This window comes from Molothrus ater, chromosome 13 (assembly GCF_012460135.2).
Source record: "Molothrus ater isolate BHLD 08-10-18 breed brown headed cowbird chromosome 13, BPBGC_Mater_1.1, whole genome shotgun sequence".
Taxonomy (NCBI): domain Eukaryota; kingdom Metazoa; phylum Chordata; class Aves; order Passeriformes; family Icteridae; genus Molothrus; species Molothrus ater.
In genome coordinates this window covers 13,971,714-13,989,926 of record NC_050490.2, presented here as the reverse complement: position 1 = coordinate 13,989,926, position 18,213 = coordinate 13,971,714, and the positions used below count along the sequence as shown (strand labels likewise).

Sequence of the window (18,213 nt, the reverse complement as noted above, 5' to 3'; positions counted from 1 at the left end):
AAACCAGCATTTGATTTAACTCACTGCCAAAAAGAGCAATCCTGACCAGGGTGTGATGGGAAAATGGAAAAGGCATTTTGGCACTCATGGTGTTCCAAGTCCTTCAGCCCTGCAGACTGTATGTGGGATGGGTTGGCCTGGAGCACTGACCTCCCTGTCAGATTTGTCCTCATGATACACACTTTGCCTGCAATGCCTAGAAGAAATAAGCCACCTAATTATGGCCAAATTAGTGGTAGCTGGGGGCAGTGGATGAGAAGAGAGTTTATTGCTTTAGCACGAGGGGTTTGTATCCCTTCCTGCTGCCTGTGCTTATTTGTAAACTCTTCAGGGCAGAAACTTTGTTTGCATTGACATTTTTACAGCATGTAACCAGTGGGGCCCTAATTCTGGATGAGGTTTTGGGAACCACAGTAAAGCAAATAAATTATTTGTTTTTCCTTTCTTTCCCTGACATATATTAACATACCCGAGAAATGAAGAGCAGTCATTTGTCCTCATCCATGAAATTTTATGTGAAATAACACAGAAGTTCTCTAAAAGAGACATTAATAAAACTCAGTGTATTAATTCTTCAGTGCTTAACAGAGCAGAAAGGTGTCTGTCCCATTTTGAGAAGGCTCCAGTAGCTTTCTATTTTACTGATGTCTGCAAATTTTTATAACGTCTAAAACCATTGTTGCTTTGAAGAACTTGAACCTGGATTTTCATTTCATGTCCTACTTTCCAATTTACAAATACAGGGGATTTCACTGTGTTATCCTAAGGTGGAAAGCCTAATATAATTCTAGAAACCTTGCAATGTAATTGTCTAGATGTATATGGAGCTTGTGATAAATCTCCCACTGAAATTCAAAAGGTTTAGCTATTTGTGAGAAATACCATAAATGTTTTTAAGTGCAGGCAGCTGCTACTGGAACAGAATCTGTAGGCTGCTCTGAGGTTGCTGGGTGGGAGCTGGGTGAGGCAGGTGGGATTTAGATTTAGATTTAGATTTGTACTTGTTCTTGTTAGTTTGGCTTTCAAGACAGTTCACGTGCAGTCCAGATCCTGATATCACAGTAGGGCCAGTTATTCTCATTGCATTCTTCTGTATCTGGTACAGCAAGTTCTTCCTGCCCAAAAAGATAGAAATGGCTTTTTGGGGCTCAGAGCAGGCATTGGCTTGAAGGATGTGCTCCTCTAATAACAGGAGAAAACAAAGTTTAGCTGTTTAGCTTCCTTTCCCTCCTCATTTTTACACTTGAAGTAGTCCAACTTACTCACTGTGTTAGGATCCCTGTGTATCTTGGCTAGGTTATGACCAGTATGATCTGCTTTTTGTTTTCCCTCTTCTTACTTGATTAAAGGTTTTTTAAAGTTCTTCAGAGGCTGCTCCCTGCCTGTCTATTGGTTGGAGAATTTCACTTGTCTAGAAACCTAAATTTAGTCCTTTATTGACTCAGAGTAGTCATTCAGGCTTATCTGTCACTCAGTTTTTCTCCTATGTTTCTGCCAAATAACTAACTAACAAGATAAAATGAAATATCTTCCAAACCTGCCTGTCTCCTTGCAAACTAAGTTTGCATCCTTAGAAAAATTGGAATGACATGTACGTTATGAACCAAGGAATCACTTCAAGTGACTGATGGAAGGGCCAACCAGTAAAATAAGAGGGGGAAAAAATCTTACTGCAGGAAGTATTCCCATGATTTTGTGACAAGACCCAGTGTTCAACAGTGTCACCTTATTTCACTGCTGCTGCCAAAAAAAAATCCCAACAAAAACTGTTATGAGTTTGAATTCACAGGGAATTAGTCTGTACCAATGAGAAATTCTAAAAATCCATATGTGAAGTGAGCTTGAAAGCTTGGGGTTTTTTTTAAGCGTGATTTGATTTCTGTATGATACAATGAATGCTCTTGTCTAGGGAGTGTTTTTATGCTCCTGTTTAGGACACCCATGTTCAGAACAGGAGAGAGAGGCTCAGATAGGTCATGAGTGAGCTTGGCAGATTTTGTGCATTTTTGGTTTTGTTTCTTTTTTTCATTTTGAGCCCTCAGTAGGACTGGAACTGCCAGGGGCATGTTGTAGGGCACAAGTGAAGATTGTTTTCTGAGCTGCTTTTGGAGCTCACCTGCCCAAATGGCAGCTAGTGCTACTAATCCCCTCTTTTCCTGAGTAAGTTTTTGTAAGAGCTGAAAATACAGTGAAAACTATCAGGCATAACTATCAGGGTGTTCTTGCTGTATGAAGGGGAATCTCAAGGTTAAAAGCAGGTATGAATTGGATTTGATTTAAAACTCTTGCAAAATACTTCTCCATCTATACTGGCTGCCTCAGAGGACCTTTTGCAGAAGGGCTGTTTTGATGCACAAGCTTGGCAGGTCACTCTGGTATTTTAAAGCAACTGGCACAAGAACATTTTGTAAAATGAAGAGAGCGTGTGAGGGAGCAAGGCTAGCTGGAATCAGCTAAGAGAACTTAGGCTGTGGTTTAATTTCTGTCTCACTAAAGGCAAACTGTGGGATTTGGAAAGGAGCAAAGTATGAACAAGATCCTGCATTTTTGGTGTGAAAAGAAGAATGGTATTTCATCTATTTTAAAAAGAGCTTGAAGTATTTGCAGAGCATTACGAGTTCTGCAGACATGAGTAACAGCAGAAATTCCATTTTTAATTGTTTTGCATTCCTTCATCTTAGGATCCTGGATCTCTTAATACACACATTAAATGAAAACTTAGGGCTTTTGTTTAGAGTGAATATTTTCTGCTGGAGTGGAGGAACTAATGCAAGAGAAATTCTGGTTCAACTGATTCAAAGCTCAATATAAGAAACTTTCACCAGGTTATAGAGAAATTCCAGGGACAGACCAGAAAGAGGAAAGATTCTTGACTAAAATAGCTTTTGCAGGATGAGTAATGGTAGAATTTGATTATGAAAAATGGTAATCAGAATATGAGCATCATCTATTATTCTGGAAGTTTTTCCTTCAGAGCATTTTTGATAGTTTGTTTTCTGTGTAGTTTTGAAATGTTTTTTAACAAATAATCCAGTGAAAGGGGTAAAAAATGACACCAAATTACCTTGGACAAGGTAGTAGTTGAATTTCTTGAGCAGCAGAGAGAATTGCAAATACTCATAAATGATTTTTCATGGGGGAGTGGCGGAATTGGTGGAAGGATTTCAATTAAGGATTGGTAATTGCCATAAAAAGCAGATATGAAGTGAGGATTGCTGGGAGGAAAGATGAACTGAGATGGACATGAAGGGGAAGAGAAAAAGTGGTTATTGGAAGAAGGAATGTGTGAGTGCTAAAGCAACTTACAGAAGTACCTACAATTTTATGAAAAATAACCTCAACTTGCTTTTTCTTTTTTGTTTCAGTGTTCTGAGGTCATGAAACTTAATCCACAACAAGCTCCATTGTATGTGAGTACCAATTAAAACACTTTACTATTCACACAAAACACTTCCCATCAGCTTTTTGGAGATGCTGCTTCTTTTCTTTGCTCCCTAAGGAGTTTCTTTTGTTAATTCAGTTGCAGATGCTCAGTGGTAACGCTCTCAGGTAAGTCACAGAGCTCCTCTGGTTTCCAGCAGACTGTTTTAAGTTGGTTTTGAGCCATGTAATGCTGCCCCTGTGCAGGTATCCCCCACTTCTGTTTTTCCTCCCCAAAGCGTGCATGGCTGTGCTCGTGTGACTTGATGTGTTGAGAGGTGGTGAGAAGAAACTGCTAGTGTGGAAAACAGGGCATCCCAGTGTGCAGGGCTTGCCCACTGTGATAATGTATTTCTGTTTGGAGTTTTAAACGTGGCAGGGTGGACCTGGAGGCCTGCGCAGGGCTGGGCTGCAGCAGGGGATGGTTTACGTCAGCCTCTCCGAGCTCGTAACCTCCATGAATAAGGAACAAGCTTCCCCTGGCCCTGAATAGCAGCTTTGTTGGAGAACATGGGCACTGTCAAATTAGACCTGGATGTGTGGGGGTGTGTGAGCGTGTGTTCAGTCTGTGCCAAAGCTGCCAGCCAGCTCTGTAACTGTTTGCTTTCCACACTGCCTTGCCATGCTGGGAGCAGGCTGAGCTGCTGCAGCTCATGGTCCTGCCCACAGACCTCGCCAGCCAGGGCAGAGCTGGATGAGAAGGTGGAAAATTTGAAGGGAAAATTGCTTGCAAATGTGGTTTTTAAGGGGAAGGAAGGTGAAACAATCAGGACTGGTGATAGACCTTTATCTTGGAGAGTGTTGTATGTTGTCAGTAATGGATTGTATTGACCTTTAAGGCCATGGGGGCTTTGAATTTTGCCTACCTTTAATTACCAACTAGAAGTTTGCATTGGAATTTATTCTCTACCCACTTTCCTAAGCCTGTGCTTGAAGCAAGATTAAAATACTATGTAGTGTGACCTGATTTTGTAGAGTGGCTTTCTAGGAGTACACTGTATACTGAATTTTGAAACTAAATGTTGCCTGAACTTTATTAAATCTCTAGTCTACTGAATGTACCTTGACTTTGAAGAAACTTCATTTAAGCTTAGGACACGTTAAGGGAGAATGGAACTTATGTGCAAATATATGATGAAATTGCTACAGTAGAAACACATGAATGGTGTAATGCAGAACAAAATTATTCCCATGTCATTTGAACAGTGTATGACTTTGCTAATCTGGAGCCTTTGTTTTCTCAGCCTTATCTATTGAATTAGTTTATTTTCCCACTGTTTTGTGTGGGGTTTTATTGAATATGTAATACTGAAGTGGTACACTTAGAAGTCCTCATCCCCAGGTGACAGAGAACTGGGCTGAGGTCAAGTGTAGCCTGGTGTAAAATAATGATTGTATAGCACTTGGTATAGTGTTTCTTTGCAATGCAAATAAGTTACATTATTAATACATCAGTGACTCCCTTTTCTCTCCTCTTCCTCTGGCCAGGTGTATACACAAATCAGCTCCCTTTCAAAAAAACAAATTTGTTGGTAGCTTAAGAAATTTTGAAAGGTCAAGATTTAGTCTTTCTGTTTGCTCTCAGTATAAATGCTTTGTACATTTTAAGATCAGTTTTGTTTTCCATGTGTTGCTAATTGACAGCTCATCTGAGAGTTGTTAGGTGCCAGCAGAACACAAAGAAAAGGGTATCTTCCTGGTATTTCTATTTTTCTAAAGGCAGACACAGCAGTCTTGTGGCCTGGCCTTTGGGAGACAAATAACAAACCTCACCACATTCCTTCTTCAGAGTGATGGCAACTCCATTTTTCATATACAGCCTCCTTGATCTTGTTTTCAAATTACTGAGAACAGTATTCTGTTAATTCCTCCATAAGGAATTTCATCTCTTTGAATGACTAGAAGTAACAGGCAATACTGCCATGTCAGAGGATTTCCCTATCTTTGTCTTAGGAAAATATGTTTCTCCCACACTTGACCCTTTTGTTTTTGACACCTTTGCATCTTCCTCTTTTAAGCTATCTTAGATTAAGGATTATTCAATTTTGTATATTTTTTTACTAAGTCCGCCATGAGTTTCATCCTGAAAGATCCATTAGATAGTTGTTTTCATCAACAGCATTACTGAGCTCCTTTTAGGAGGAGAAAGTAAAAAAATGATCAGTTCCTGGAAGCCAGTTAGAGAGCTAAAGCATGCTTTATCCTGTCTGGTAATTACCAGGTTGCCCAGGTTTCATAATTCATAATTAAGAAAGGGGGTTTGGGAACCTGAGATGTCCAGAGTGCTTGGGGCCAAAGTTTTTTGGGTGATGGAAAAGATGATATTGCCACATACACACCAATAGAGGGGTAGAGATTCTTGTATTACTCAAATCAGTGTGCATAAAAGGAAGGAAGACCACCTGCTGTATCCTTCTTGGTACTTTCTTTTGGCTGCTTGAACTTCTATTTACCTCTTCTGTAAAAATCATCTGTGCTGCCTCTGCAGAGCTTGTGACCACTGAGAGGTCATGGCCTGTAATGATGAGACTACTGGCCCTTGTAAGTGTGAAGATTAAGAAATAAGGTGGAAAACATATCCTGTAATAATGAGTGTTGTGTTTTTGTGATTCAGTGCCTCATTTCATCCTTGCCTCATTGTTCTCTTGTTGATGAGGTTGCCAGGAGCTGGAGCTCAGCATTGTTGCAGGTCTGTGCTGGGACAGCTGCTGCTCCTTTGCTCTGCCAACAGCTGGCTCCTGTCCCCCAGGAGCACTGTATATGTCACCCAGAGCTGTTGTTACCTCCACTAAGGAGCTGTGTCTGGAGCTCTCCTGGCCCTGGGAGCTGCTCCCAGCAGTGCAGTCATGGGGCTGAGGAGCTGGTGCCAGGAGAGATAGGGCAGGGAAGTGTTCCCCAATTTAGCTCGGGTGCGATAGAGTGGTGCTGGTGCTCACGTGGGATGGGGGGCAAGCAGCTCCCCCATCCCTACCAATGTCAGCATGGAATTGCATTTAGAAAGGGTGGTGGGACTTAGCAGAGCCTGTGGCTGAATATTGTGGGGTGAATTTGTAATAAAAATGTTCAAACTCACTTCCTCACGATGCATTGATTTTTTCAGCTGCTAAAAAAAGGGTGCCTGTAGCCAGGCAGTCCTTTGGTTATCTGCCTCAGACTGCAGTTGGGAACATCTTTATTGATGCACAGACACTGGATTCAGTCCAAAACTAACTTTACTCACATCCCTCTTGTATTCTGGTGCCATCCTGTTGATATGGGAGTTCTTATCAGGCACACTGTAGAGGATGCAGTTCAGCGTTTCAGACCTTACTTGGGGTCTGCCTGGGCCTTTGTGCTCAGGGAGCCTGGGGTCTCAAAGCTGAAGGACCAGGCTGTTCTGTTTACTGGCAGGCCTTGGGTGGAACAGGAGGATGGGAGGTGAGAAGTCACAAACTTCAGTTTTCTTTGGTTTTTTTACGTGCTTGCAGTGACCTCAGTGATTGTCATGTTTTTATAAAAGTTGTATCTCCCTACCACCAAAAGTCAAAATTTCAACTTCAGCATTGCAAGGTACTTCCTGGCTCTTGTCACTGTTGTATTGGAATATCCAGATCATCTAGGAGTATGAAAAAAAAAGGATTAACAATGCTCTGAACAATGGAAGTGTATTATTAGGTGGTAATTTTATTGTTGTGATTCATCAATTCTCTCTTTATAGATGAGATTGTTTACATTAGTCATGATTAAACTCCACTGTTGCTAACATCCATGGGAAAGTGCAAATATGAAGTGTTGATCTTTTTAAAAACATTATCATTAATTGGGAGTCCATCAGATTATTCAGCAGGAGATTTAATTACAAGAGGATCAAGGCTCACAAGCCACGTCCTTATTTCCACCCAAACTTTAGTAAATATGGAGTACGCGTGAAAGATTGATCAAGGTTGTGTCTTCAGCTGCATAAGAGTGTCCAGAAAATCTCCCTTCAAAAGTGATGTGCACAGCTTCTGATTTCAGCCTTTGCTAGCTCTGGGGTCTCTGTAGAATTATTGATCATTTTTGTAACCCAGTCACATCTCCTACATCTCTGAAATCAATGTTGGTTTGGGGTTATTTTTTTTAGAAAAATGACTGGAGAGCAGTATTTGGGTATGAATGTTTTGGAAAAGCACTGGGGTGACATGCAGGGAAACGTTGGGAAACATTAATCTCATCTACTCTTGATTGCAACCAAGGTTACAACCTTAGATCTGCCTTTAAGACGGGAATATTTTTTCATGGTGATAATGATCAGTGGGTGTGAAATGGAAAAGATTAGCAGCTGGAGAAGCATGATGTATTGCTGCAAACTTTTTTTCCTTTTTCCTTTTAGATTAAAAGGAACAAACTTGTTTTAAATCACAGCACTCCTCCTCTGCATGGTTTGTCTAAGGTGTGCCCACGTTATTTGGAGTGACAAACCCAAATGTGTCATAACTGGTGATTGCATGAGAGGGCAAACACTTAATTGATAAAAATGCTGCCATTGGCTTTGGTCTTTAATCGGGTCTGTGGATGGAGTCTCTTGTCTAAACTGCCACTTAGGAGCTGTGTAACCTGCAGAGTTTCTCAAGGAGACTTTTTGATAGAGATGAGAGCTCCCACTTCCAAGGCAAAATGTCTTGCAGCTTAATGAAGTATGAACTTCAAAAGCCTCAGAAAGAATGCATTGACCCTCTCTTAATATAACCTGGGGTTTGGGTACAGTAGGTCCTCTTCTGTTAATGAATGAACCACTCCTGTAAATATCCCAGTTTGTCCTGCTTTAATCTAAAACTGAAAAAAAGGATAATGCTCGTAATATTTTCCCCCCACTTACGTATTCATATAGAATGAGGCCCTACTGAAGTGCACTGTGTATTCCTGAGAAAAGCAATTGTCACACCCTCTGATGTTCATGCTTTAAACCCCCCCCCACCTTCTGAGTTAATATTAAAGAATTGAAGATAAAAGTTCCCAATACAGAGTTTTGAGGCTTGTGGCAGCAGTGTCTGTCCCAAGTGCTGTGGCTCCCTGAGTGCAGTGAGGTGTTGTACCTGTGTGTGCCTCACATCTGGCTTCTTACCTCAGGTGTTGCTGTTGTGTGATATATGATTAATGTTCTTCAGAAATCTCTGCCAAGGGGACAAAAGGACAAAATGAAATACTTTTATAGTTCTACAGTAAGATGCTGTCATGAGGTTGGCAGCTGTGCTTAAGTTACTTTTCTACTAAAGCAGAATTTGTTTGCTTAGTGGCATGTATGGTGACAAAGGCCACTGAGATGCCTGAGTATCTGAGGTCAGTCCAGCAGAAAAAGGAGAACATACCACACATGCTTTTGATGTGGGAATTTCTCACGAAAGTCACTATACAGAAGCCCTGTTTTTGCTTCTCTCAAGGTCCTTAGGCAAGAGGACAGCCAGCCTTGATGTTTAGTTCAGCTCTGTGGTGAGAGGATCTGATAAACCTCTTGTCTTTTATTTGTTGGGTACTTGATTTCTTCTTAATGACAAACTAGCTTTCTGCCCTACCTTCAGAATGTCTTTGAGTAATGAATGAGTGGAGGCCTCTGAGCACCTTTTACAAATAAAATATTTGCTTGCATTACTTGTGGAAGAACCTGCTGCTTGGTTGGTTTTAAGAAAGTCAGCTGGGGCGCCTGAATAAACTGATTTTTTTTGAGAGGAGTATATTGCAGCTTGTCTGGCTCTGCTTTAATTCTCCAGGCAAAATACTTTCCTCACTAAACTGTGCTTGACCTCATCTTTTAAGTTTTTGTCACTCAGATCTTTGATTTAGATTCCTTTCATCCTCCACTTCCCAAACTCTGGTCTGCATCATGCAGGAAGCCATCCCTTCTGTGGAAATGGGTGTCTGGCAGCTGCCACCTGAGCTCAGCAACGTCCCCTGGCAAGCTCCCTGCTGCTGCTTCTGGGTTCTGTCACACCCCAGCTCAGACTTCTGCTCAGTCTGGTTATTGGGAGGCTGACTGCTTGGCTTGCTCCTCTTAAGAGAGACTAGCTCATGAGGTTTGTGTGATGTTAGCATAGGGCTGTGGGTGAAATGGTGACTTTTGTGCATTTACTGAAGGCAGCTTTGCCTGGAGAAGTTGGATGAGGCTGCCAGACCATCAGCAGCATCTTCCTCCAGGAGAAGCTGCTGCTTAAATTGCAGCTCAGAGGCCTTTTCTCAACCTTTCTTCCAAATTGTCTGAAGCTAAAAGTGCTGGATATGGGTTCAAAGCCCTCCTCCCCTCATTATCTATTTGAACTTTTCTTCTGTGATCCTGTTTTGTGGGTGTGAAAGTGCTGGTAAACAATAAACAGTCTGGCTTGAAGTCTGGAGCACTGCTCTGAAATTCTGCCCTTAACTCACCACTACTTTGCTGTGAACTTTAATATGACTTGCAGAAGATGCCAGAGCTGGTACAGCTGGTAGGGGTGGGAAAGCAGAGACAATGATCTGCTTTTGGGGAGCTGTTAGATTGCTTCCTCCTGCTTTCTGAAACTGCAGAAGGAATCCTTATATTATCACACTAGGAGTTATATTAAAGTTGGGTGAGATTATGTACGTGTCTTGGACTCTGTGTTTGGGATTCATTACTTCTTGTGGTAGCTGATGAGCTGGGAGTACCTGGACAGACCCAAGAGATGGTGTCCCATCCCCAGCATCACTGACAGTGTTGCTTCCTCTCTTCTCAGGAGGAATAAGCAATGGAGGTCTGCATTTGAGTTTAAGAGAACAAAAATACTCTTCAACTACTGTTCCACTGTGGGATGTATTCTTATGCTACCTTTAGAATGCACAAACACATTTCCCATGTCATTCCTCAGGATACATGCCCCTGCTGTATTTCCTGTACCAAAGTGCTGACAGTCATTTTGTTCAGCTAGAGGCAGCTCTGACAGCAAAGCTGATGTGAGAGCAGTGCTCATAAAGATGTTGATTTCACAAAGCCAAAATTTCACATAGCCTCCCAAATCCCCTGCACTCTGCCTGCAGTGCTCCCAAAGGCTGTGTTGGATGTGGTGTCCCTGCAAGTGCTTGTCCTCTGCCTGGCTCAGTAAAGCAATTCCATATTGTGCTTAAGTGGAAAATAAAATAATTGTTAATCACTGTAGCTCGATGCTGTGCAGTGCCATCAAGTGGCAGTTCTGTCGCAGGACACATCTTCAGGGCTGCCTGTGTTTGTATTGACGTTTTAAAGTGTTTCTTTTAAACATTACAAAAGTTTCACCTGTCTGCAGTTATGGTTGGGGAGGCTTACTTCATCAGTAAGGTAATGATTATAGTGGTTTCTGTTCTCTAATGGCAAAAATGTCACTTTAAAAAGTGCCTCAGTCATTGCAGTAGCTCTAAGTACTGTAGCTGTGAAAAATTTAAAGACTGGCGAGGATATTTTGCAGCTGGCAGGAAAATGAGTGCTCTGGAACACACTGAGCTCTGTCTCTCTGAAGGTTTTGCTGTACTGTAGAGGAGGCTGAAGTACCAGGAAAAAGCCATCCTTCAGCTCTCTTCTGATTTTGGATCTTAAGTGTTCAAACCTGATTTTTTTTTTTTTTTTTTTGCTTTTGGTTTTCTTTAAGACACCCCAAGGCTGTTTGTGAAAATACTACAGTGGTAGAAGATTGCTTCTAATAATATGTCATCATATGTACTTTATCTTCCAGGAATTGTGACTCTCTCCATCCTTCTGGTGCCAAGAGAGTAGCTGATTCCTCTTAGTCGCTGCACACATTCAGGCTGCCTGCTATTGCTCCTAAGCACTGCAATTTTGTTGTTATTGCTAGATGGGCAATTAGTAGGAAACACTATCAATCACTCAAGCAGCAGGTTATAAAATTACCTGCTTTGGTTCTCGTAAATGTAATGAAGAGGCTTTAGGATGAGGCCAGAGCAAGACATTCACATCAGTTTGGGTGTGTTTTTCTAGGAACTGATTGAAGTAGTTTCCAGAATTTCAGAAAAAAAGCCTGAAAGACCAGTACTTGTAGAAACTGGGTGGTACTGGAGGGGACATTTTGCTGCGAAGAAATTTCACCTTCTTTTGTCCTGTCTTTGTATTCATTGTGACATTACATGGAGACATGCATAATTTAAAGTTAACCCCAATGTGTTACTGCTTTTGTGTACATCTACACCTCCTCTATACCAGAGCTGTACAGGGTTTGTGGTGGAAGAGGCTTGAGGTTACTGTCAATACTTGCTTATTCAGGCCAGAAAGTGCACAGTTGTTTAAGTGGATAACATGGCTAACACTAAACTGCCTGAATAAATGAAAATTAAATTGATATTTTCTTTACTAAACTGCAAAATCCACCAAAACAATAAAGTCCCCACTGCAGTTTTTCCCTGGGTGTTTACATTTAGCACAAAAGGGTGAATGGCACTCTTCTTATCCTTTCTGTTTCTCTCCTTAAGTTTCATTTTGCTGCTATAATTGTACTGTTAATTTTACCACGTTTTTGTGCATGCCAGAAATTATTAGAAATGACCTTGGCTGTTTGGTTTTGTGAGGGCTGTCTGTGTGGAGCACGGGCTGGCACTGAGCTGATGCACTCTGAGTGCTGCAGAGCACGTGGAGCCCTGTGCTGAGGCAGTGGTACAGCTAAATCAGCTATTAACAGCCCAATCTAATAACCTGCCTGGCTCTGGCTAGCAGAGTGGCATGTCAGGATGATCTCTGCATGAAGATAAATCATGTGTCTCTCTCAGCACTAACGAGATCCTGTTACTTTGATGGATTTCTGCTGGCAGTCTGTAGAGATCTCCTTTGAGCTGCACGGATTAATATGTGTGTAATGGTTATAATAGCATCTTGACACTCAATAAAGACTCATCTTGGGGATGATTGATTTGGAGGCTGACAGAGACCTGCTCTGTCAAAGGATGTGGGCCACTAATAATGGATTTCTTGAAGCATACCCATTTCCACAGGAGTTTGTGCTGCTCACGCTGGTTCAGAGTAGAAAATCCACACCTTGCCCTCCTCAAACCTTTTATCTCTTTGCTAGCAAATCCTGCTGCAGGATTAGACACCTGGACTGGCTTGGGCTGTGGTTGAGGCTGTGAGATGGTGTTAATAAATCAGCTCTAACAATGTTGGCTCTGCAGACAGGCAAGTTGAAGGTGTCCATGCTGTGTTTTTCAGCAGAGGTTGCACCCAGGGTGGATCCATGAGAGCCAGCTTGGGCCTGGAGGCAACAGCTCAGGGCTGTTTATCATAAATGTCCTTGTTTTCCCACAAATTCTTTTTTGCCCTAAGAGTCTTGAATAAATGGTCTTTTGACTCTGTACTTGTGTCAACATTTTATCCATCAGTGTGCTAAGCTAATCTTATTTTTGGACCAAATTCTTTTTTCACCTTTGAGGAATGAAAGTAGTCTGTTTCAAGTCATGGCTTTGTGGCTATTATTGGAAGAGGAGATCACTTGGCTCAGTGCAGTGTTAATGAAATATGGAAGGAGGTATCACCTTGATTTGCTCTGTGGGCTGGCAGAAAAATATCTGCCATCATTCTGCTCTTTTGGTGGCCTGTGGGCAAGACAGAACGGTCTGTGATTGTGTTTTCCAAAGAATGAGAGAGTGCTTTGCAAAATCTGACTTTCTCATCACAGAGGTGCTCAGTATCTGTGCTGTTAACCTGAAACCTTTCACTGGTAGAAATAATAGGACTACTGTTAATTTAAAGAGGAAATAAGGTTAGGTTTGGAGGTCGATTAAAAAAAAAATATTTTATTTAAACCACTGGAGTCATTCTTGTTGTCTTCTTTTGTGCGGGTGGTTTTTTGTTGTTTTGGTTTTTTTTTTGTTTGTTTTTGGGTTTTTTTTGGGTTTTTTTTTTTTAATTAGGAAAACTTCTCTGCTTCATGCTTTAAGATCAAGGAGTTTGAAGTCATTGACTATGAAAAAGGACACAATCTGCCCCAGAACTTGGCAGCTTGCCATTCTATTTATTTTTGGAGTCTTTCCCTGAAGGTTTTATCTGCAGGAGGTTGCAACACTCTACCCCAATGACATCCATCTTTCTCCCTGCTCCTGACCCAGGTCACTGCCTTAATCATGGGGAATATCTCCAGGTGAGGGGGGATTTCTAGAGCTGCTCATGTTCAGACACATTTTACAGCCCTACCTTTGTTCCTGGGGCCTGGAGTTCTGCAGAATGAGCTGTGTTTGATGTGACTTCTTTTTTTTTTCCCACTAAGTGCTCCTCTGAGTCCATCCATAGTGGTGAAATTGAGGATGCCTGTAATAATTGCTGTTATCTTGCTGTAAGAGATACCTCTGACCTCCTCCCATGGTCCCTTCCTTTTCTATCCGTGTGCTGGGAGCTTGCAGGCTAAATGGCCACATCTGGACAAGGGGATGGATGTTCCAGGCTGAGGCATTTGAGATCCACTGACAAACTCAGAGAGGGAAGGGGACTCAGCTGGGTGTTTTGGAGGTAGGACAGATTGTGCCCCTCAAGTGTGAGCTGTTCATCTGTTAACCTGGGAATAGCAGCCTGCAAGAGTTTGGTGGGTGTAGGTTATTTTCTTGCCATGGAAGAAGAGCATTCTGTGGTTTTTGGAGCCGGCAGTGATAGGGCTGTGTCACAGCTGAGTGGCTGGAACACTTACTCAGACCTGGAAAAACTGGGATCTAAGCCTTTCTCAATCAAAAGGGTTATTCCAGGAGATGAGAGCACTGTCATGTTTGCTCTAAAAATAGTTGTCCGAACGCCCATTTCCTTTTGCAGTCAGGAGCCCGTGTGGCTGCACATGGTTTTGTTCTGCAAGGGGATGTCCATGTGTCCTTTCCAGATGTCATTCTCCGAGGGTTTAAGCACAAGTTTGCACCAACCCAAAGTAACCTTAGATGGGAGGGACCTTCCAGGGTACTCAGTTGAGATATGGGAACTGTCTGGGAGCAAATGTTTATCTGCTGATCTTGTTGTGTACTGACAGAGCTAGATGGTAATGGATCACTGAGCATCTAAACAGTTATATTGTACTTTTTTCCTTATTTGATGATTTCTGCTACATTTTTTAAAGGTGCCTTGCAGTTCCCTTTTCCATGCTCCAGCTGCTTTCAGACTCCTCTGCAGTTCTCAGTTTGAGGTGGAATTGTCTCAACTTTCCCTTTGATTTTGTCTAGCTTAATTATTGTCAGTGCTGCACCTTTTCCAAAGAAAACGTCATGTGATTGAAAAGCCAGCTGTTCTTTAAAAGCCATTTGGATGAAAAGTATTCAGTGTTTGGACCATGATTCTCATTTCATTGATGGGGAAACTCAAAGCACAGGGATGTGAAAGGACTTGCCTCCTGCTGGAATTCCAGCCTGATCCTGGGTACTCTGTGTCAAGCACTAGCTGGGGTAACAGCGAGTCCATCTCCATCTAAAAATTAATAAATAAAGGTACCAAAGAGCCTGAACTGCAGGAGGAGGAGGAAGAAACCACAGCTGTGATTTTGTGCTGTACTGGGTATGGTGAAGCTCTCCTGGGAGCAGTTTAGGGCTTCCCAAAGGGGAAGAAGCAAAAATGCAATAAAGCAGTGACTCAACCAGGGCCTGATTCATGTTATGAGTAGCGGAAACAAAACAGAACTTGTTACAATGACAGGTTACATTTACTCGTCTAATCCAGCCTCTTTCATAAAGCATCATATCTACAAAACCCAAAATCTACAGCTCTTAGAAGGAAATACCTAGGGAGAAAAGCTTTCTTTCCTTCATGTGAATCTCCAACCCATCTAACCCATGCACTTCCCATTCAGTAGGTTTGTGCTGCATGAGGACACAGACACAGTTTGCTGTCAATGGTCAGCAGCAATTTTTGCATTTTGCTTTTCTGGGTAGAATAAATTAATGATTACTGGTTGTTGGTGTTTTCTCATGAAAAGAAGATTGTTAAAGTAACAATAGAGTGCTGCAGTAGTGCCATCTAACGCACACTTAATTTTCATAAGTACTTTTAGATTCCGTGTGTGGAGATCAGTGGGTGGTTAGCGGCTTAAGTAATGTTCTTTAAAATTCCCAGTATGAACCATGGGGGGAAAACCCAGATTAGAAATTAAATGCTTCAGCTACAAAAGTACAGCTCGCCTTTTGGGGTTTTTTGGGGGGGTTTTTGGTATGTGGTGGGGGTTTTTTTTGTTTTTTGTTTTGTTTGTTTGGGGTTTTTTAGTGTGGTTTTGTTGTTGTCGTTTTTGTTTTCAGAAATGTTAAAATTTGTTAGCTAGCATGTTGAGAATATTTTTTCCCTTTTTCAGTATATTGTTGACAAGTGTACCTGTTTCTCGTAGAGCTGATATCCCTTGGGGAATCTTCCCTACTGCCAACTAAACTCATGGTTTTCATCCTAAAATCTGGAATTCTGCATTTGCCAGGGCTGTTTCCATGGTCCCAAATGATGACCAGTTCCCCGAAAGCAGACACCTTTCCAAGGCTTGAAGTGGAAAAGATAGATGTCTTTATATGCTTACAACCATTTTTTCTTTTTGGAAGGTGGATAGTATTTTTCAGGTGACAACATAATTGATCTTAATTCTTCTGAGCTTAAAGGTTTTGTTTACTTTATTGCCACTTCCAAATATTGCTGAGGTCATCTATTAAAAAAAAAGCCTTTGAAGGTAAATAGTCCATTTTAACAGGTTTACTTGGAGTTGTTTGTGCTTTGCCTACATACCACCCACAAATGCTGGAAGAGCTACTACCTAAAAAAGGTGGAGTTGTGCTAATGGCAGCAAATCATGCTGACAAACAGCATTTGGGCCTTTTTAGAGATAATTGTATTTCTGCTGCCAAATCTTCAGAGATGGGCCACTCTAAAATCCCTTCCTATGTTCTTTTCTAGTTTAAAGCTCAAAGTCAGGCTTGGCTTTTCCAGTGCACCTGTCCCATGGTGAGGCAGACCTGCTTTCTCCCTGTGGTTTGGAAAAGGGAATATGTGTATAGGAAAGAGCCCCATCCACCTTCTTTACACCCCATTACATCTGAGACTAGGGATTTTTCAGATCCAGACAAGGGACAGGGTGGCCTCTTTCATGAATGGACCACGATGGAATGTTTTCATTTCCAATGGGCTTTAAGCCAAGTAAATATTAGTCGATCCAAACTAGTTTTGAAATTAAATTATTCTTATTTGTTGGAGCATTCCAGAGAATGGCTTTGATCTGTCTGTACTTTCACCAAAGGGATATTGGCAGGCTGGCCTCCCATTTCTAGCCATTTGGGATGAAAGAAGGGTTATAATAACCACCTTGTGTGGCAGTGATCCTGAACAGATGACATTTTTTGGACAATATTAAATGAATAAAGGTAAACATACTTCAATTAAAATGTTTTTGGAGGCTGAATGCAGTAGGGCTATTGGAAAGTCTTCTATGTGGGTTGGAGGAATTTGGCTGCATTTGTAACTGATTTTCTTTAAGTCCAAAAATCTTGGAAAGAGCGGGGTTTGTTCTGAGTATTATTTCCTTTCCAAATAAATACATTGTTTGAATAACTTAAAAATCAAATTAAAATTGGCAGTGAACAATGAAATTGTCAGTAACTGGGAGGTAGAGAGGTGTGTTGAAGAAGGAGGGTTTTTTACTTCTGGGGGTGACCTGTACCACCACAGTGACCGAGTTAGCTCAGGTGATACCTGCAGGGAGACAACTTAAAAATTAAAGTAAAAAATCCAGTAAATAAGATGCTCAGTGTTCCACAGTTTCTGCTGAAGGATCCTCCAGAAGAGGCGGGAGCAGGGTGGTGGAGACCCTCCCACCGTGAAGTGCTGCTTAGACACAGCTGAAGAACCTTTTAAATTGATACCAGCGGATGATAATTTGTGCTCTCCCTAGACTTAAACAATAACTGAAATGAGCTGAATTAAAATCTAAGGAGTGGAATGAGTGGGTTGGAAAGATCTGGAGGTCACTGGTCTGACCACCTTCCACCTTCAAAATTAGGTCAGGTATCAAGTCAAGTAAGTCCAGCTATATGTTTAAGTTCCAGCTTAGATTTCAGATTATGTGGAACCTCTGGTGTTGGGGTTTCTTACATCTATTTACTAGGTTTTCTGTGAATAACTAAATATACAAATTGTCATTTGCAATACTGATGCAAATTAAATTGTTTTTCCTAGAAATGTAAGTAGTTTGCATGGATAGACAGGTGCCTTCTCACAAAAACTCTGTCAATTTGCTTTGATTTCACAAAAATTAGACTAGCTGTACTTCAGAGTTAAATAAAAGAAAAAATCTCTTTTAACAGATACTGCGTTAAACACTCAGTGCTGTTGGTGCATGTTCTGAAGTGTCACCTGCATTTTAAATCTGTTTAAGTACTTTGTATGTTCATGCCTTAAGGGAGAAATGGTTTGAACAAAGACACATATAAAAAACAAAGCACAAAGGGTTTGTAGGTTAAAACTCTAGCTTTTGTTTTTTTTGAACATCAGCTCAAATCTGGATCCATTTGCTTGAAATGGAATATTTAGTTTTCAACTCAGCATGTGAACTGGTCATGCTTGAATTTAAAGCTTGATTTATTTCTTTTTGCACCTGTTTTTATTTTAACACTGACTCGATACAAGATAGACTTTTGCTACATGGTTCCTTCCTCCCCAGCTGGAAGTCTGGTCTGATATTATCACATGAGACCTTCCTAAAATTTACATTTGTAACTCTGCAACCTCTAAAAAATACAAAATACACTTCACAAAAACTCTAAGGGTTTTTTTTGAATTTATGGTTTTCTTTCCTGTGTCACAGCATTGACCCACACATTTGATTTTAAGACCAGTGGCTGGTCGTGAACTTGCCCCAC

At 41.3% G+C, this 18,213-nt stretch overlaps 1 protein-coding gene across 1 annotated transcript in view; it reads left to right on the top strand.

Annotated features, from left to right (window-relative positions):
• Positions 1 to 18,213, top strand: part of AKAP13 (A-kinase anchoring protein 13) — a 206,499-nt gene that overhangs the window by 54,658 nt on the left and 133,628 nt on the right. Inside the window, exon 4 of the mRNA XM_036389369.2 lies at positions 3,366 to 3,410. Coding sequence (XP_036245262.1) covers positions 3,378 to 3,410 — 33 coding nt within the window. The 5' untranslated portion in view covers positions 3,366 to 3,377. The remainder of the gene's footprint in view (positions 1 to 3,365; positions 3,411 to 18,213) is intronic.